This window comes from Lactuca virosa, chromosome 6 (assembly GCF_052849685.1).
Source record: "Lactuca virosa cultivar CGN04683 chromosome 6, Lactuca_virosa_CGN04683_v6, whole genome shotgun sequence".
In the NCBI taxonomy this organism is placed as follows: Eukaryota; Viridiplantae; Streptophyta; class Magnoliopsida; order Asterales; family Asteraceae; genus Lactuca; species Lactuca virosa.
In genome coordinates, this window is record NC_136431.1 from 242501403 (window position 1) to 242522951 (window position 21549).

Sequence of the window (21549 nt, forward strand, 5' to 3'; positions counted from 1 at the left end):
TGAAGAGTTCGAAATATGGTGATTAATTGGTGTGGTATGGATAACAATGAGACACATAGCATAGAGGATCTTATCCATTCTATAGCTTTCCGTGGAAAATGTCTGAAGAAAAAAGATTGTTATACAACGATCTGCTACGGTATGATATGGGCAATTTAGAGAGCCAGAAATGATAGGATTTTCAAAGGGTACTCCACTTCTCCTTCACGGGTGGTAAACGGAATCAAATCAATAGTGTATGTGTGGTAAAAACCTAGGAATAAAGGTGTACATTGTTCATGGAAAGAATGGCGCTATGGATTTTCCCCTGTTTTGTAATTTGCTTTGTAGTGGACTTCATTGTTTGCTCCTCCTCCTAGCTACTTGCTTGGTGGTGGTTCTTTTTAATTTAATGCCCGTTTCAAAAAAAAATAAAAATTAAAAAATAAAAAATAATTTATTCGTAATTAACTAATCAATTAAAAAGTAATAGTTTTCGACGATACTTTGTTCAATAGGTATGGCTTTTTTCACCGCACATTGATTTAGCATATTTAATAAAAATTACCTTTTCATTCATCACTCGTTTAACGATCAAAGTAATCAATTAAACAGTAATACTTTCCCACGATACATTTTCAAGAGGTATGGCCTTTTTGATCACCACACATATTGATTTAGCATATTTAATAAAAATTTAGCTTTTCATTATCACTCGTTTAACGATCTTAATATCTGTTTATTTGGGCTCTTTGATAAGAATACATATTTACAAAACTAATAAATAAACCATAGTGAGCTAGATGTAGGACTATAAAATAATGGAGATGACGTGGCAATATTACAAAAGACCCGAAAAGTTAAACGGACCCACCCACGCAAGACCCACCGGCACCATTCCCGGTAGTGATTCTACTTGATTCGGGCCGGATATTATGGGCTGTGTGACCCGGTTTCTAGACACTATGATTTTCATCTTGAAAATATTTTTTTACACTAAGTTCAAAATTATGACGGAATATGTTATCTCATGCCATCATAAGATTTTTAATCTCTGATTGCCATTTTGAGTTAGATACAATCATTAAATGAGTTTGCTTTTGTATATCCGTGGTATAAACAAGAAATAATTAACAATATTGTCATCATACACACATATTAGAGATATCTAAAAAATTTAATATAAAATCATAATTAAAGAATAGCGATCTTAAATAAATCACACTACATATACATATATTAGAGGGGTTTATTTAACATCCCTCTATAATTTTTTAATTTTTTTTGAACAATTAGATTTTTTAAAAGATTAGCAAGATGATAGCAAAACATCATTACAAATTAGAGCAAATTAAAGAAGAATTTTGTAATCAATCAACCGATGAAAAAATAGCGTTTTTTCAATTATTGGAAATCCAAAAGAACGATCTATCAACAACATCATCAAACATAGTGGATTTTCTGGGAATGCCCGTGCCAAAAACAATGAAATTTTTATAATTCCAAATAACAAAAAAAAATGTAATCATAGCAGTATCAAACGCCTTCCATGAGCCTCTAACACACTAAACCGAATCTGCCCAAGAAATAAGAGAATTCAGAATAATAGGATTAGGCATCTGAATTCCCCAGCAAATAGCAATTTGATGACATTAAACCACTAACTCGGAATAGCCAATGAAAATATGATCAATAGTCTCTACGGAGATCGAACACACCGGACAAATAATCGAATCTACCAAAATACACCTAGTTGAAATTCGCTCCCTCGTAAGAATACTCAACAAACTAACCCCCCAAAGGAGGATATTAAACTTGATAGGAATCCAAGAATTCAATCTAGCCTCACATCCCCCCCCCCCCCCTTGTGGAAGCAAACCAATATAAAAAAACACGTGCATATACAACTATAAAACAATCATCCACATCTAACGTCCATCTCAAATTGAGAAAAGCATCCCACTGGGGCTGCTCCACCCCACCCCCTCAGCTGCCTCCTAAGAGAGACAAGAGACCACCCGATAGAAAACCTAATCGCAACCAAAATCTCCTTACCTAAATCTAAAGCAAATATTCTATGGAAAACAATCACTAGGAAATGATCGCCAATCCAACATCCATGCCATAAATAAATCCTAAAACCCTCATGTAACACCCGATTCAAGGTATTTTCATTTTTTACCCTTGGTATGTTAATACTTTGCAGATTTGGTCCCTAGGGGGCAGTTTTGCCATTTCCGGCAAACTTGTAGTATGCGGGGCGTACGCATGCAGGGGACAAACCCTAAATTTTAGGGTTTGGACCCTATTTAAACAACATTATGAACCTTGGATCTCTCATTTCTCAGCCTCTAAAGCCCTTTGAGTCACATTTTGAAATCCTAGCCCCCTTTTGAAGAGATTTGACCCTCTTGTGTGTGTTTTAGTGTGTGTTGGTGAGATTTGAATTAGAAGGACTTGGAAGAAGGAGCCTTGATTCAAGGAGAGTTTGTACATCCAGATTTCCCACATCATTTCCAGCTTCATTGAGGTATAAAGCTTGGAACTTGCTCCTTGTTTGGTTAGATCTAGTCTTTATGAAGTTTTGGTCCCATTTTGGTCATATGATGAGATCTAGTGGATTCCTTCCACTCCAAATGTTAGGAGTTGCTTCTCTTGATGTTTTTGAGGTCCTAAGTCCGTAAAGTTAGCATCTTGATGGTTGTGGATCAACCATTCGTGATTTTAGGTCATTATGGTGAAAGTAGAATTCTAAAAGTGAGGTTTGGGTCCTTTTGGGCCATGCAAAGGCTCCAATTTCATGACTTTATGGCTTAAGACATTTGATAAGACTTGGATCTGAATTTTGGGTTTTTGGCTAAAAGTATTACGCATTTAATGTAAAAATGCTTAATGGGCACGTACGTTAGGCGTACGTATGTGTACGTTGCGCGTACGCTGGCATGGTTCCCGATCATACCCGATGCTAGTATGTTGGGCGTACCCAGCTTGTACATAGTGCGTACTTGATATCCTTGAAGAACATTACACCTAAGCCTAAGTACGCCGGGCGTACTCAGCTGTTGTTGACTTCAGTTCACTTTCTCGGTTTTGGCAACTTTTGGGCTAGAAGAGTTTTGGGTCCTATTGGGCCACTAGCCTTCCGATAGTAGGGTCATTACTAGGCCTTGGGCCTTGTTGGAATTAGGCTCATGATGGGTTTTGGGCCCAATAAGGAAGTTGGGCCTTATTAGGCTTTTTGGTGCTATTGGATTGTGCCTCGGATTTTGGGCCAAGTTAGGAAGGGGTAAAATGGTCTTTTACACAGAGTGTGGACAATTGGACTAGGAATCTAGTTATGGGCTATAACCCAATTATCGATTGGATATTATTTGATGGTGTTAGCACGGGGATTTTTCCGGATCAGCAGTCCGAGTCCTTATCTGAGATATTCAACAACTTGAGGTGAGTTTCCTCACTATGCTTGACGGCTCGAAGGCACCAATGTCGGCCCATGGTTTATTATGCTTAGGATGCTAATTGTCTGTGTGACTCTTGCATGTAATATATTTGATATGTATACCGAGCGAGGCCCGATACCAGGCGGGGCCTGATAAGTATATTGTATGTTATTTATCTTTGTGATTTTTGCATGTGTTATTATGTTTATATGTATATCAGGCGGGGCTCGATGTTAGGCGGGGCCTGATGAATGTGATGGGGTGGGGCCCATCTCATATTTCTGAAAAAAAAATTCCGAGCAGGGCTCAATGCCGGGCGGGGCCCGTTATATGGTTGATATGTGTGGTATGTGGTATTTTGGGGAACTCACTAAGCTTCATGCTTACGGTTTTCAGTCTATGTTTCAGGTACTTCCGAATCGAAAGGGAAAAGCTCGGGGTGATCGCATCGCATACACTACATTTTCCACATTTTATTTGACTCTGATGTATTTGGATGTTTTGGTTATACTTTGATTCTGTTATGGTTTTATGAACATGTTTTGAAAGATGGTTTTATTAATCTAAACATTAAATTTTTTTGGTCTTGATTTTTGGGACATTACAAGTTGGTATCAAAGCCTTGGTTTGAGGGATTCGGGCATACTCTTGGGTGTGTCTGAACTCAAACCAAGGGTTTGGTAGATTTTTCAAAAGGAAATATTTATAAAAGAGTTTTCTAATATAAAAAGGGGTATGATGCATGCAATCGACCAAGCTCAAGTAAGTTTTCCCAAAATACCCATACATGTTTTATGATATGCTTTGATTTTTGAATCTATGAATTGCATGCTAGTTTAGGGCTAAGGATTTGCTCATGATTTGGATGATAGAATTCTAGGAGAGATGCCTTTGTATGCCTACTGTATGAGCTTGTAGACTTGCATGCCAGTACTGATCAGTCAGTAATAGGATGACATGTTTAGGTTATGCTTGTTCTGATTACTCGATGCTCGAATGCTGCTTACTTTGTGCTTTTAGGAGTTCCCATTAACTTCAGCTAACTAGTAAGCGAATATGCTAAGTTACATATTATTCAGACTAAATAACTTTAGAAGATTAGGTTTTAACTCTATTGCGCAACTCTTGTTTTAGTCCAACCGTTGTAGTGTGAGACCTTTCATTCAAATAATTATCTGGTGTTGGTGATATGTAATTGTATTTGTGATCTAGTCAGAGAGGTGTTAGGGGAAGTTCCTTCTACAGCTGATGATGGGGAGTAGTGTGGTGGTTGCCCTAGGAAAGCCTAGGAAGAGATTTAATGTTGGGAGCCTTGTCTTGCTGATGATTATATGCATGGATAAGGGAGTGACTTGGAGGATTCGAAGCAATCCTTGAGGAAAGTAAAGATAGATGTGGAAGGTAGTATGGGCCCGTACTATTGAAAGCATAGGATTCGTACTCGAGTCAAGGAAAGTTGCGTTGATACCAGGAAGCTTGTAGGGTATGGGATTCCTCGATATGTATGTATATATATATATATATATATATATATATATATATATATATATATATATATATATATATATATATATTGTGTGTTCTGATGGTTTGAATGGTCTATTTTCAGTACGATGGTCACTCGAAGAAGACCTGATAGTGGTTCTGGTGCCGGTGAGGGTTCAGATTCGGGTTCTGGAGCCAGACAGTTAGATGATCAAATGCGGGAGTTCATTTCGTCAAAGATTACTTGTAGTATTCTTGAGCAGACTCATGTGATATTTGGTAGGATCTAGGAGGGTATCATGAAGGTTTTAGAGGAGCTCTTGGGCTCATTCCGTTCTGAGATGGTAGCGATGATGGGAGCTCGCAACTTTGACTTTTCGTGAGTTCCGGGTATGTGGAGCCCTGGATTTCTTCGGGAAGAAGGACCCGATCGCGAGCAGGCGTTGGTTAGCGGATGTTGCTAATGCCTTCCACACTAGCAGTTCTCCTGATTGGGAAATGGTCAAACTGGCTTCCTGTCTTCTGAAAGACAGAGCTCAAGACTGAAAGGTCTAGTATGCTCAAGAGTCATATTAAAATGATATTGCTAAATGACATATGATCCTAAGGGTCACACTAACAACAACTTGATACAAATGATTATTTATTAGAAATTGATTTTAATAAATATTCAAAAACTCTTATAATAAATTGGAAAAAATATTTATTTCAAGGAAATAATTACTTAACAATACAAGTAACACATTATTTCATAATGTATGAATTAATAAGTCATGTACAACATTTTGGACTAGTTGAGTATTTTTTTTCTTTTACCTAAAGACAAAGTTTATATTTTATAAACTTGGAGTTTATAAAATTTAAACAACTTTCTTCTTTTGATGGCCATGGCTGAAACTAGTGCAAATTAGTTAGGGTATGGCCTTTTTTATTTGTTTAATGTAAAGAATACAAGCTTGAAGAAACACACTCATGACATAGGGACATGCTTGCAAAAAGTGTTAAGATCTAGTGGGTATTGACTTCACTTTATGGCTATATAAAGGTTGCACTCTTGCAACCTTCTTCTTGAACCAAGTAAGGCCGAGAGCCTCTTCTTCCCTCTCCATCTTCTCTCTAAAGTCTTGAACTTTGAAGATATAAGTGGCTTCCATCCTCTGCTTAAGTCATAATCTTGTTTTGACTTAAAGCTTAAGAGTTGTAACCAGCATTACATCAAGTTGGTACATTGTTGCTGTATCAAGAGTTCATCATCACTCCATCAACTTCCAAGCCTCCCCTAGAGGATTCAAAGTGCTTCAAAGGTTGTTACCACTTCTTCCTTCTATGGTTGTGTTTTTAAATCTTTCATTTACTTGCAAGATGATCCTTCGTGGCTGATAAATTGTTTATGTTATATATAAAACTCAAGTCTGCCGTTTGCCATTATTTGTAGTTTTTAAAACTAAGTTTTAAATAAAGCCCAACAATTGGTATCAGAGCCACCTTGCAAGTTTGGTTAGATTTTTTGACTTATTGAAATCTTAGTTTTTGGAGAATATGGATAACTTGTTTTTGTATAAAACAAGTTCATACATATTTTCTTTGACAACTTTATAATTGTTATTTTATGTGACAAAACTTAAATGAATTTTTTTCACTTAAAGTTGTCTTAGAAAAACAAAGGTTGTTTTATGTTTATATGTATTTTAGAGTGCATAAACAATCATTGGGCCATTTGCGTTGTTGTTTATGTGATTTGGTTGAAAATGGTTTGTAATATTCTTTTATTCATAAAGTATGTAATAAAAGTAGCTAGTTTTTATTCTTGTTATTTTTATGTAATATATTAGTTTTAGACTAGATTTATTTTATGAAAAATGTAACAATATGAAGATGGAGGTCATTTCTTGAAGAACCATGGAGACCCACGGTTTTATAAAGTTTTATAAAGGTTCATAACTTTTATAAAGATTTATAAAATTGCTACAAAGTTGGTTGTCATTGCAAGTGGGATCTTAAAGATCACATGAAGAACTAGTTGTAATATTTGGTCCCTTTGTCCCTTAGGAAGGACATAACACTTTTGTGTTGGCTCACAAAACTGTTATATAGTTTAAGGCTTGTTTATGTCAAATGCATGATTGTGTTGTTTATTTTTCAAGTAAATATTTTGTGTGGTTGATAATTTAGTTTTTCACAAACCCAAAATATTTTTTGGACAAAATAAACATCACATGGAGTTTGGATTTGAAAATGTAAAATATGGACATTAGATGTAACATATTCTAGCCATAAAATGAAAACCGTTTTTATAAAATTGTTAATTACGACAACTTTTGAAATATTGAATTATAAGTGTAAAAATCATGTTTTTATAACTTATTCAACCTCCAAAGTATTATTTAATAAAAAGAAGTTTTATTAAACAATATTAAAAGGGTTCTAAATGGCTCAAACACAAACTTAATACTAGGTATTAATTTTTAAATTTAACCAAACCGAAATATAAAAATCGGGTTTTTATAAGAACCTTAAAAGTGATTTCTTTTGAAAAATTGATACCATGACATATTGGATGAATGCAATTATCATGATATCACATGTTTTATATAAAATAATAAAACACTCAAATCTCTTTTTTCAAAATGCAAGTCTATGCCATCCAATTTGAAACATTTGCACATCACATGTATAATGCTAGTGGGATAAATGATACCTAACCATTGGTATTATCTTTTGATGGCCAAAGTATTTTTGCGATTTCTATAACCAAGTTATAGGCCAATTATACAAGTTTCTCTAATTGGATGACTTGATTGGAAACCTCTTGTGGTGAAGGTCACCTAAGCAAGAGTGTTCCAAGGCATATATGAGACCAAACATGTCAAATTAACAAATGGATTGTTAAGGGTATCATAAACCTAGGAATTACAAATGGTGTAATTAATACAAGTTATTTACCTTGTTAAAATTGGGTAAATGGGATAAATGATACCTAACTATTTATTTGATTTGTAACTTGGATCCTAGACTTTAAATAAAGAATGTTTTTGGAAACAAAAAGGGTATTATTATTTAAAGAATTAAATACTAAATGAAAACTTTGTTAAACTTTTGTAGATGGCTCCACCAATTACTATAACACATCACCCAATGAACATTCTGTCAATTCTTGACAAAAAAAAAACTCAACCACTCCAACTTTTTGTATTGGCACAGCAATTTAAGAATCGTTTTCAAACAAGAAAAAAAAGACTATGCCCTTCAAAACCAAACTCCTGATGAACCGCATGCTTTCCTAAAGGCTGCACATGATGCATGGCTAAAGCATATAGATGATTCAGTTGATGTTTCATGTATTATGCTTGCCTCTATGGTTCCCGGTCTTCAGCCGGATATGGAACACTACACTGCCTTTGACATGATTGAACATCTCAAGGAGATGTTTGGTAAACAAGCTAGAACCGAAAGGTTTGACACTATGAGAGCACTTCATTCCATGAAAATGGAGGAGAGTGGGAATGTGAGCACACATGTTCTCAAGATGAAAAGTTACATGGATCAACTGGAGAGATTGGGCTCTCCATATCCACAAGACTTGGCTACAGATATCATTCTGAACTCTTTGCCAAAGTCTTACAATGCTTTCATTATGAACTACAACATGAATGGGTGGGAGAAACTTATCTCTGAGTTGCATGGGATGATGAAAACTACAGAAAATAATATCCAAGTAAATACCCCCAAGTGCTCATGATTAGGGAAGGAAAAGTCAAGAAGAACAAAGGCAAGAACTTCAAGGGAAAGCCACAAGTTGGCAAGGGCAAAGGAAAGAAAGCTTCCCAAAACCCACCACCCAAAAAGAAGGAAAAGGTTGCCAAATATGACACATGCTTTGAGTGTGGAGTTTTCGGGCATTGGAAAAGGAATTGTCCTAAGTACCTTGCAGAGTTGAAGAACAAGAAGGTTGGGGAAGGCCCTTCAGGTATATCCATTTTCATGATTGAAATGGGATTATTTACTTTTTCATCAAACACTTAGGTATTAGATACTGGTTGTGGAACTCATATTTGTAATTCGTTATAGAGGTTCAGAAAGAGTAGGGAACTGAAGACAGATGAGATGGTATTTCATGTGGGAAATGGAGCACGGGTTGCAGTCAAAGTTATTGAACATTTTGATTTACATTTACCATCTGGTCTGTACTTAACATTAAACAATGTGTGTTTGATCACCTTTATTACTAGAATTATTGTATCAGTTTCACGTTTGAGAAAATCTGGTTATGATTTCAAATTTGTTGATGATAACATTCACTCTTCTTAAAAGGAATCTTCTATTTTGAGGCTAGACCAATAAATGGAATTTATGAACTAAACATGGATGACACCTCAAACAATAAGTCCCTTTATCATGTTAACACCAAAAGGCTCAAACCAGATTTGAACCAAACATATCTATGGCATTGTCGCCTTGGACATATAAATAATAAACGCATATCTCAACTCCAAAAGAGTGGACTTTTGGGGGAAAATGACACTGAGTCATTTGAAATATGTGAATCTTTTTTATGTGGCAAGATGACAAAATCCCCTTTCTTTGGAACAAGTGAAAGGGAAAGTCTTTTATTAGGCATCATACACACTGATGTATGTGAACCTTTTAATACAATGTCTAGATATGGTGAGAGATATTATATCACCTTCACTGACGACAACTATAGTCGTTTTGGTTATGTGTATTTGATGAAACATAAACATGAAGCATTTGAAAAGTTTAAAGTGTTTCAAAGTGAAGTTGAAAAACAACTCGACAAAACAATCAAAATCCTTCGTTCAGATAGAGGAGGTGAGTACTTGAGCCAAGAGTTCCAGGACCATCTAAGGAGTCGTAGGATTATCTCACAACTCAGTGACTCACTCCACCTAGAACACCACATATTAATGGTGTTTCTAAGAGGACAAATGAAACCTTACATGATATAGTTCGATCTATGATGAGTCGAAGTACCCTTCCTTTATCATTTTGGCTTTATGCTTTACTCACTACAGCTCGTATCTTTAATATGGCACCAACTAAGAAGGTAGAGAAAACACCTTATGAGATTTGGTATGGAATACTATAACACTAGTCAAAATAGGTCAATAGACAATCACAAGTGATTATGCCAATCATGTAATGTGATTTTGTTAAACTAGTAATGTGATAAAAGTGCTATGTAGTTCATGATAAATTCTAATATAAATATGAACTTTCTTTATGATACAACTCAAAGTATACGTCCATACCATTCCCAAAATATAGAGAATGTCTGAATCTGACCTCGCATGAAGAAGTTATGATAAACCGAACACTATAAATCTCTATAATAAGAGGAATTTAAAATAAACTTATAATTAGCTATTGGAGTCTAAAGGAGAGTTGTAGTACTTGTAAATACCTACGTGTGCATATAAAGAACGTCAAAAACAGAGTTCGTATGTGAAAGTTACGACCTTCCGAAGATTCAGCTGTCAGAAACCCTAATGTGACTGAGCTCACGACGTGAGCACAGAACTCACGACGTGAGGAGTCATTTATCCACATCTCGGAATCTAGAAGGTGTGTGACGAGGCTGCGAGGGGATAAGATCCAAACTCACGACGTGAGCAAGGATATCTCACGACGTGAGGAGTCAAAGGGACCCCTTCCGAAGCTAGGGACGCAAATGGCAAGTCTACGGGATGATCATGCTAGACTCACGACGTGAGCCTTATAAAACTCACGACGTGAGGGTCCAAAATCCGTACTATAAATAGTAGGTCCGACTTCAGCCATCCTTACACCTAAACTTCTTTCTCATCTCTCCTTTGTTGAGGCCATCTTGCATCCCGAGCCCCGACGACCTCGTACGCTGACCGTTTCTGCTTAGATTACATAAAATCACGCTACTAGGGTGAGATTCACGGCCCCACTTTCTAATATTTCGGGGGAAAACGCATGCTAAATATTATATATACGTTATTATTATATGATATTATATAGTTATAATAGTCGGGGTATAGTTGTTCTAAATAAAATACTTTGAATATATACAACTATTATCAACTTGTCAGCATGTTATTTTACTAATGTAGATCTTGAGTTATACTTAGGATTCTATATATATGTTGTGTGCGATATAGTTCCGAAGTTATATTCGGAAGTTCTATATGTTAAGTTATAAAGTATGTTGTTATTATTGGTTTTATGTCAAGATAAAACTTGGTATGTTATATGTTGTTATTGTTAGTTTTATGTCAAGATAAAACTTAGTATGTTATATATATTGTTATTGATAGTTTTATGTCAAGATAAAACTAGGAACGTTATATGTTGTTATTATTGGTTTTATGTCAAGATAAAACCTGGTTTTACTTCAAGATGTAACTGTTATACTGCCTAAATGTTATGAAGTTAGGAGTACTGTTTAAAATCATAGTCTAGTAACTTAGGGTTTTAGACATGAAAATGCTTTTGTTGTTAGAGCTATAGGAAGTCGTCGAAGTCTACATGAGTAATTGTATTCATCAACTAAGATTGGTGATCTTAGTGGAAATCCTCTGAACTGTAACCGTTAATCCCGTGTAAGCGAGGAAGTCGTGTATAATTAGTATACAGGTTGACCACCCCACTTGTGACTGTTAGCTACAGTCAACCAAAAGCGAGTGATGAACTATCCTTTTACTTGTTATTGTTCCGGCGTCGATGAAGCGTACGGTGTTGTTCTCATGGTAAATCATGAGTGTATTGTTTCTCATGGTAAATCATGAGTGTGTTTTATCAGAGGTATTAATAGCAGCGGTTACAGGCTCATGGTAGCAAATTGTTAGAAACATTACACTTTGTCGTATACAAGTATTAATGTTAAGTATAAGTTTCCCCTTACTTATACCTTAGGTTTAAGGAATGTTTAGGTATAACACTTAATTGATAAGTAAACTATTATACCTAATATACATACTAAGGTGCTGTTTGTTTTTTCTGATGCAAAATGTCTGCAGTCTGCGGACCATATCTGTAGACCTCTGTAGTAGAAGAGGTGGACCAAACGTCTGCAGTCTGAAAAAAGAAGATTGTTTGTTTTTTTAACATCTGCGGGCTATTAAAATAAACTAAAATCTAAATGAACTGAATTTTTTAAACTTCAAAGTGATTTTTTTAATATTTTTATGTCTTTGTTATAAATAATTAACAAATCTAGATCAACTTTTATCTATTATTGTACAAAAAATAAAAATAAAAATGGTATGAGTTAACGTATATATTTGATAAAAACCAACAACTTTGATTGCAAAGTTATAACTAAACATTATAATTAGGGATCAAAGAATTTGATACATAAATGGATGGAAATAAAATTCGATTTTTTCAATTAAATCCATTAAAAACGTACCATAAATATTTTCTCGAGAAATTGACGATACTGTATTAAATAATGTTTTACAAAATTTGGAAAAAAAATATAAGAATATATTATGATTTTTTTTTTCATATTTATATAAACAACTTCAACGACTATTATTGTAATAAATCTTTAATTATAAATTTGTCAAAAATATCATGTTTGTATCGTTGAACGTTTTTTTTTAAGTTTTGTATTTTTTTTCAAATTGTTTATCATTAATAAAGTTGGAAAAAATATAAATTAAAAAAAAATTTTAAAAAAAAAAAGCTATATGTGTTTTTTTTAAGCTAGAATATGTCTGAAGATGTTAGAAGACTCTAGTCCACATCTGCGCCAAGAAGAGGGCGCGCAGACATTTTTAGGTCTGCAGTCTTCAAAAAAACAAACAGTCTGCGACGGCTAATGTCTGCGCGTGGTCTGCACGACGCAGACAGAAGATGTCACGCAGATCTGCAGACAAAAAACAAACACCACCTAAATGTTGGAGAGTCAAAATGATACTTTCAAAACTATACTTTTGAACGTGGAAAAATGTATTATTTTATGGAGTCAAAACCTGTGGACTCACCAACTTTATGTTGACGTATTTTAAAATGCATGTGTTTTCAGGAACTTGAAAAGCTGGTATGTATTCGAATAGAAGAAGTTTTACTATTACCTTTTTGTTCATTAAGAAGTATGCCATAGGAGGATATTATGTAATAGGCTCTAGAAAAACAGTTATGTAACTTTCAATTATCAATAAAGGTATGCATTTTCTTAGTACTGTTCAATGTATGTTATATAACTGTGATACGAAGCATGACGTTACACCACCCGGTGTTTCCGCCGATAGCTGGGGGTGTGACAGAAATTGGTATTAGAGCTATTAACTATAGTGAACTAGTACTTTCTTAGGAAAGCACGTCAATAGTTAGGGCTTACTCTATTAGGTTTAGGTATATCCCTTAGCCTACAATAAAAAGTATTATTAATTATTCTACTGAAGGACTACTTACGGGAGCGGTGACAAGGATAGACATGTCGATTTGGGTTGCTGGATTTCAGAACAGCTATATGCTAAAATGATCCTGCCTTTTCGACTGTCCTGACTGGCCGGAGCCTTATCAGATAGACCTGAAGTAACAAACAATAGTTAAAGCGTGAATACAATAAATAAGAATATAGAGTCATATATAAAGACTCAGACCCGCGATGAGAATACACCTTAATACCCGAAATGTTTTTGATCTCAAGGATTTAGATCAAATATTCCAACTAAAGTTTATATGTGCGTATATCCTATCACAATTAGGTGTAGGTGCGCAACTACATTTTATTATGATCAGATCATATGAACTATTTAATTTGGGAGTAATATTTGATAGACTAAAACTCTTGGTGATTCCAAAATGTATAGGAATTCGACATGGCACATTCACGGGAATGGATAATCATCGAGGATACGGATGAAGAAGAGGAAGTTTCATTCCCTATGATGGTAGGCGATCCTTACTACCCTATAAATCCAACCACCTTTCATCCAATACCTTCTGACGATGGAGCACCTTTACCCTCCAACCAATGGGAAAAGAGTGAACCAATGGAAGAAAGCGAATCAATGGAGAAGACAGAATCAGTGGCATCATCTTTACCACCACTGAGTACTCTTTACCGTCAAGTTCCAGGAAGAGCAAAAATGAAACGCACGGCACGTAAATCCATACCAATATGGCAAAAGATTAAGAAGAATCAGAAGGCGACATCTTCAGGAAGTCATAGAGTTCAAGATGAACCTGCACAGATCGCACAAACCGTTGATAGGTGGGTGGTGGAAGAAAGAGCTGCTAAGATGTATGACACTGGTCAATCATCTCGACCACATCTCCCACATTCTTCCGAAGTTAACACTTTATCTCAATTGTTCGAGAAAAGTGTGAAAATTGAAGATAAGATGGAAATTGTCAAAGGAAGGGCTACTCATCTCTCTAGAAGAGTACGAAGGCTAGAAGGACAAAGGAAGCGACATCAGGAATCGGTGATGGATGTCCATCATCGTATAAATTTCGGTTATAATGACATGATTACTCACGATGCAAGGATTGCAGAGTTAGAGCTCTACAATCAAACCTCAAGAAATGAAGAACGCACGGGAAGTCTTGAGCAGAGAACTCAAGAATTTGAGGAGCAAGTGGTTAGTGTCACTGACGTGCTAGGTCATCACTTAGGTTTCTGGTAGATAAGCTAAAACTAGTGGTTGTGTAAATAGAGAAATCAGACTATTTAAGGCGAAAAGAGGAAAGTTTATAGCAAGGATGTAGAAAACCTTGCAAATTTTGCAATGTTTATAGAAACTTTTCTCTTATAAACCTAAATAAACTGATGTAACCACTGGTAATAATATGAAGCATATATTAGAGTAATCATTGTGTTATCCATTATGTTTTACACTTTGAAGAATAATTGAAGTATTTAGTACTCGTGTAGTAAATGACTAATTCTTCATGAAACTTATAAAATTCTTATTATTTATAATAGGAACTAAAACAAAATGCCTAGAAGGAGTAGTGCTCGGCTAAACCCTAACCGACCATCAGCACCACAACAACAACCACCAGAACCAAACCCCCCAATAAGTATAGTACAAATTGAAGAAATCATAGCTCAAAGAATTGTTGCGGCTCTATCTAATGTCACAAGAGATGGAGTTAGAAATGAAGGCCATGTAGGGACCGCTAGAACGTGTACCTACAAAGATTTTATGAATTGCAGGCCAAAGAGCTTTCATGGAAATGAAGGGGTTGTTGATTTGACTAGGTGGATAGAAAAGACAGAGTCTGTCTTTCAAATAAGCTTCTGTCCAGATGATTGTAAAGTACGGTTTGCAGCATGTACTTTCGCTGATGCAGCATTTACATGGTGGAACAGCCATGTGAATGCAATGGGAATTGATACTGCAAATTCCATGAAATGGGAAGAGCTTAAAATGATGCTAGAAGAAGAGTATTGTCCTAGGGAGGAGATACATAAACTGGAACAAGAATTATGGACCCTAACCATGAAGGGTTCAGAGATAAAAGCTTATACCGCTAGATTTAATGATCCTGCAGTAATGTGTCCAGCACTTGTAACCCCTGAATATAAGAAAATTGAGCGATATATCCGGGGTTTAGCATCGCAAATTAAAGACATGGTGATCGCATGAAAGCCTACGACCTATGACAGCACCAAAATAATAGCTCATCAGCTAACCCTCATAGAGATCCAAGGAGCAGAAGTGGTCTCAAAGGCCGAGTCTCCCAAATCTGGAACAAACAAGCGCAAGTTTAATAGGAAGAATCCCAAACAATCATATGAGAAAAGACAAGAAGTGGCAACCAATTATACAACCACGACAGCAATACCCACACAACCAAAATCTTCATGGTGTAATCAGTGCAACCGTCATCATCCAGGTGACTGTTTTGTCTGCACGAAGTGCAAGAAAAAGGGGCATACTGCTAGCTACTGCAGGAGCACGACACCTGCAACAGTGAATCAGGGAACAAATACTGGAGTAGGCCATGGTGAAGGAAGAAAGTGCTATGAGTGTGGGGAGGTTGGAGACATCAAGAAAGAATGTCCAAAGTTAAGGAGTCAAGGAGGCATAGGACATGGCAGGGCATTTGTGATCGAAAGCAGAGAGGCTATCCAGGACCCTTCGGTCGTATCTGGTACGTTTCTCATAGATAATTTATATGCTACTATACTCTTCGACTCTGGAGCAGATCGAAGTTTTATAACTCCGACATTTATAAAATTGTTAAGTCATAAGTCTAGTAAATTAAAAGAAATCTATGAAGTAGAAATCGCTAATGGTCAAACCGAGAGAACACATGAAATCCTAGAAAACTGTCTGTTAACTCTTAATAACTACCTTTTTCACGTCAACCTCATGCCAATGCCTATCGGTTGTTATGATGTCATAATTGGCATGGACTGGTTATCTTCACACCGCGCCGAAATTCTATGTCATGAGAAAGCCATACGACTACCCTTACCAAATGGCGAAGCCCTGATTATCTATGGTGATAAATCAGGGAAGAACCTCAAAGTCATCTCTTGTACTAAGACCCAAAAATATCTACATAAGAAATGTAGCGCATTCTTAGCCCACATTGTAGATAGGAAGAGAAAGACAAAAGAAATCAAGGACATACCTCAAGTATGTGATTTCCCTGACGTGTTTCCTGAAGATCTACCTGGAATACCTCCCGTCCGACAAGTCGAGTTTCGAATCGACTTAATTCCAGGAGTAGCACCAGTAGCGAAATCTCCTTATCGGTTGGCTCCATCTGAAATGCAAGAATTGTCTAGCCAACTACAAGAACTTCTTGACAAAGGCTTTATCCGACCAAGTTTCACACCTTAGGGAGCACCAATCTTGTTTGTCAAGAAGAAGGACGGATCCTTTCGGATGTGTATCGATTATCGGGAGCTGAACAAGCTAACGATCAAGAATCGTTATCCGCTTCCAAGAATTGATGATCTATTCGATCAACTGCAAGGATCCAGCTACTACTCAAAGATAGATCTTAGATCAGGATACCATCAACTCAGAGTACAAGAAGACGACATTCCAAAAACAGCGTTTAGAACTCGTTATGGTCATTATGAGTTCTTAGTTATGTCTTTTGGATTGACCAATGCCCCAGCAGTGTTTATGGATCTCATGAATCGTGTTTGCAAACCATACTTGGATAAATTCGTGATCGTATTTATCGATGATAAACTGATATATTCACGAACCAAGGAAGAACATGGTCACCACCTGTGAATAATCTTGAAACTACTAAGAAAAGAAAAGTTGTACGCCAAATTCTCCAAATGTGAGTTTTGGATTAGAGAAGTACAATTTTTAGGTCATGTAGTTAGCAATGAAGGAATTCATGTTGACCCATCCAAAGTCGAGGCAATCAGGAATTGGGAAGCACCAAAGACGCAAACAGAAGTGCGTCAATTCCTAGGACTTGCTGGCTATTACCGCAGATTCATAGAGAATTTCTCCAAAATAGCCAAGTTGCTTACAACACTAACCCAAAAGGATACGAAGTTCAACTGGGAAGACAAACAAGAAGCTGCTTTTCAGAAACTGAAGCAAATGTTGTGTAGTGCACCAATCCTATCCCTTCCAGATGGAACAGAAGATTTCGTTGTATACTGTGACGCATCAAATCAAGGATTGGGATGTGTGTTGATGCAAAGAGGAAAAGTTATCGCCTATGCATCACGACAACTTAAGGTGCATGAGAATAATTGTCATACCCCAAAACCAAGAACGGCGGAAATGTTCTGGGGTGGAGGACGTCATGTACAGTATCACAACAATGCATAATAGTAAAGACAAGCAACAACATCCATTGCATTAATATAATAATTGTAATACAAGCGTGTTCTGTATAGTTTGTAAGACACCAAAAGTATAATCAAAATAAAAGATGAGTCTTGTATGTGCTCCATCTTCTCAAAAGCTTCATCTGTACCTGTCTACTGATGACCTGAGAATACAAGTTATTTTGAAAGAGTTTATCAGCATAAAGATGGTGAGTTCATAAGTATTTAGTGTCGTTGCTTGTATAAAATATTTGTAACAATGTAACAATGTAAATAGTATGCTCCCTAGAAAACCCTATATTTCCTAGTAAAAAGTAGTCTTCTACCAAGACCCGATTGTTTGTATGTTTGTTCTTTGGTAAATGTAAGGGTTTTTCCCCAGTGAAAACTTTTAGTATGAAAATATAGTTTTAGACTTCACCCTTGTAAGGTGATTTCAAAATAAGTGTAATAGGGGAAATTAATATCTTTCCTCAGTAGTGATATTGCTGGTCGTAAAGTGATAAAATACAAACTCCAGGTAGTACTAAATGTACAGTACACCTCGGGGAGCCTAAAGTAATGAAAATGTAGACCACAGATGGTATTAAATGAACGATACGCCTCAGAGAGTCTAAAGTAATGAAAATGTAGACTCCAGGTGGTATTAAATGAACAATACGCCTCGGTGAGTCTAATTTCCCTTTAATTCTTAGTTGGTTAATTAAAGGTGTGAATGTGAACTCGTATGTAGCCATACTGATTGACGGCTGAATAACTGATGACCCTCCGGGTCATATATAGTGAGGTAACATTCTGTCACCCCTTGGCCTTTCGGCTGGGACTGTAGCTAGCAGTCGGGATGTGGGAGTGTCTGTCCCGTATAGATCTATACACACAATGCCCGCTCTCCCTCCAGGAGACTCTGGTTACACCGGGATACCACTGTGAAGTGTCGTATCGAGAAGTAGTATGTCACTTTCTATTATAGTATTTAATGTTCGTATGGTGTATAGTATGTTCTCTTGTAATAGTGTATAGTATGTTCTCTTGTATAGTGTATAGCATGTATTGTTACTCAATGTAGTACTTATGTAGTGACTCATAAATGTACTGACTCTTGTATGGGTCGTTGTAATAGTGGTAGAGAGTAGTAATCCCTTAACTATACCTATTATAGTTAAATAGTAAGGTTGTTTGGATGCCTTTGTTACACAAAGGCACTGAACTGAAGTGAAAGCTTTTATATCCAACATATATATATATATATAGTATATAACTAAGAATTCAACGACATTCGGACAAATAACAGGATTCCCTAAGTCCACAACCAAACAAGGAACAGGAAATAAGGTGAGCTAGTAGTCCTAAGTCCTTCAAGTCTTACTTATATTAATATACTGGTGTAGATATGGATTTGAAAATATTGCAAGTATAAAAGAGTTTGAAAATAGTTCTAGCATCAAAAGAGTTTAATAAAAAGGTTTGAAAGCTTGAAAATCCATAAGTTTGATAGAAATTTGAAAGTAGTAGTAAATCCTTCTGTTTATTCTAGTTATTAATCACATGTGATTAAAGCAATAACTAGAAATGTTCAACTTGTATTCCCCCCCTAAAAAAACATTTAAAATCATTTAAAAGGTTAATTAAGGGGTATGAACTCACCTGCAGTGAGTGGTTTGGATGGAAGTGCCAGATAGGATGCTAAGTGTCAAGTGAGGACTTGAACACACACACGGATCCTATGTAACATGTAGTGATGCATAAATTTATCTAATTAGTCATTTAACAACTAATTAATCAAGTAAAGATATCCTAATACATGGAAACACTTTGTTTCAAGTGCTAAGAGTGCTAAAGGGTTCCATCTAAGGAGAGTATGGCCTCACATTGGAGTTTACTTCTCATTTGGTAACCCTACATGTGTTTACGGTTTTTGGTCATTTCCCGCATGAGTTTACGACCGTAAACTCGTGGTAAATTGTACCATTGTGTGATTTAAGGTCTTCTACCCCCCAAGGAAGTGTTCTAGGTTTGTATTCAAGGCTTAGGAAGGGACTAGGGCTCAAAATGGCTCATCTTTAGAATTTACGGTCCTTGGACCACTCCTTGGGAGTTTACGGTCGTAAACCCATGAGTTTACGGCCGTAAACTCATGGTCACTCCTACCATTTCGTGATTTGGGGTCTTTAGCTCATGCATGCAATGTTCTAGTCCAATATCCAAGCCCTAGGAGGTGTTAGGGGCACTAAAACACTACTTGATGGTGTTTACGGGTCAAGGAGATCCCTTGACCGTAAACCCATGTGTTCTTGAGGGTTTCTTGGTGTTCTTCCATGATTTCAAGTGTACTTACTTATAGGAAGCTTGTAAAAGTGTTTAGGGCCCAAGAACAATAGTGTGTGTTCTTGGTATTTTGAAGAACACTTGAAGATCTATGAAAAAGACAAGATTTCATCCATGAAATCGTGTATAAACACTAGATAAAGTGTTATATCAACAAATCTAGGGAAGAAACACTTACATTTTTGGAAGATTTGAAGAAATGTGATATGATATTTGAGAGAAAAGTTTGGTGTTCTTGAGCTTGGAAGTGTAAAGTGAGGCAATGAAGGGTAAACTCATGCCTTAAGCATGAGTTCATGGTCAAAAGGGAGTTTACGGCCCAAACTCCTCATGTTTGGCCGTAAACACCTAATTAAGATGTTGTTTGTTTAATTGTTACATATCACTCCTAAAAGATACTTCCTTTTATTTATTCATTTCATGAATTTACTTTAAAAAAAACACCCAAACGGACTTTAAACCGGCTAAAAATTTACTGAAATGAATCTGACTAATATTTGTAGTGCTTGATTGTAGAGTTTATATAAATGAGAATTTCGGGTTGTCACATCATCCCCCGTTAGAGGGAATTTCGTCCCGAAATTAGAGTTCAAGCAACTAAGTTATTACAAATAACTAAGAAAAAAATGAGGATATTTAAGTTTCATTTGATCCTCACGCTCCCATGTGAATTCCGGTCCTCGCTTGGCGTTCCAGTGAACCTTCACGATTGGGATGCGGCTTTGTTTCGTTCGTTTGACCTCTCGGTCCATGATCTCTACAGGTTCTTCCACGAAGTTGAGGCTCTCGTTGATCTCGATCTCGTCGAGTGGGATTACGAGAGTCTCGTCGGATATGCACTTTTTCAAGTTCGAGACGTGGAAGGTAGGATGTACGTTACTAAGCTCGTGGGGTAGATTGAGTTTGTAAGCTACGGGGCCGATTCTAGCGAGAATCTTAAAAGGCCCTATGTACCTTGGATTTAGCTTTCCACACTTTCCGAAGCGTATCAAGCCCTTCCAGGGTGAGACTTTCAAAAGGACTCGGTCTCCCACCTGGAACTCCAAAGGTTTCCTTCGTTTGTCTGCGTAGCTTTTCTGTCGGTCTCTAGAGGCTTTCAATCGTTCGCGAATCTGAACGATATTCTCTGTCGTTTCCCGAATGATCTCCGGACCCGTGAGAGTGCTGTCAGGAACTCGTCCTTTAGCTAACTGAGTGTCACCCACCTCAGCCCAACACAGAGGGGATCTGCATTTCCGGCCATAGAGGGCTTCAAATGGAGCAGCCTTGATGCTCGTGTGATAACTGTTGTTGTAAGAGAATTCGACGAGAGGTAAGTGGGTGTCCCACGCCTTCCTAAAGTCGATTACACAGGCTCGCAACATATCTTCCAAGGTTTGGATAGTTCTCTCACTTTGTCCGTCGGTCTGTGGATGGTAGGCTGTACTCATGTCCAACCTCGTTCGTAAGGAGCTTTGTAGTGACTGCCAGAACCTCGAAGTAAATCTACTATCTCTGTCGGAGATAATAGATATAGGAACACCATGCAGTCGTACGATCTCCCTAATGTATGTTCTTGTG

General features: G+C 36.7%; 1 protein-coding gene across 1 annotated transcript; it reads left to right on the forward strand.

The window, feature by feature from the left end:
- The first annotated feature begins 5032 nt into the window (after positions 1-5032).
- Positions 5033-8643, forward strand: LOC145122403 (uncharacterized). Its single transcript, XM_079058010.1, has 2 exons — positions 5033-5106; positions 8106-8643. The coding sequence occupies exons 1-2, from the start codon at positions 5033-5035 to the stop codon at positions 8641-8643; spliced, it is 612 nt and encodes a 203-aa protein (XP_078914136.1).
- Positions 8644-21549: the final 12906 nt, after the last annotated feature.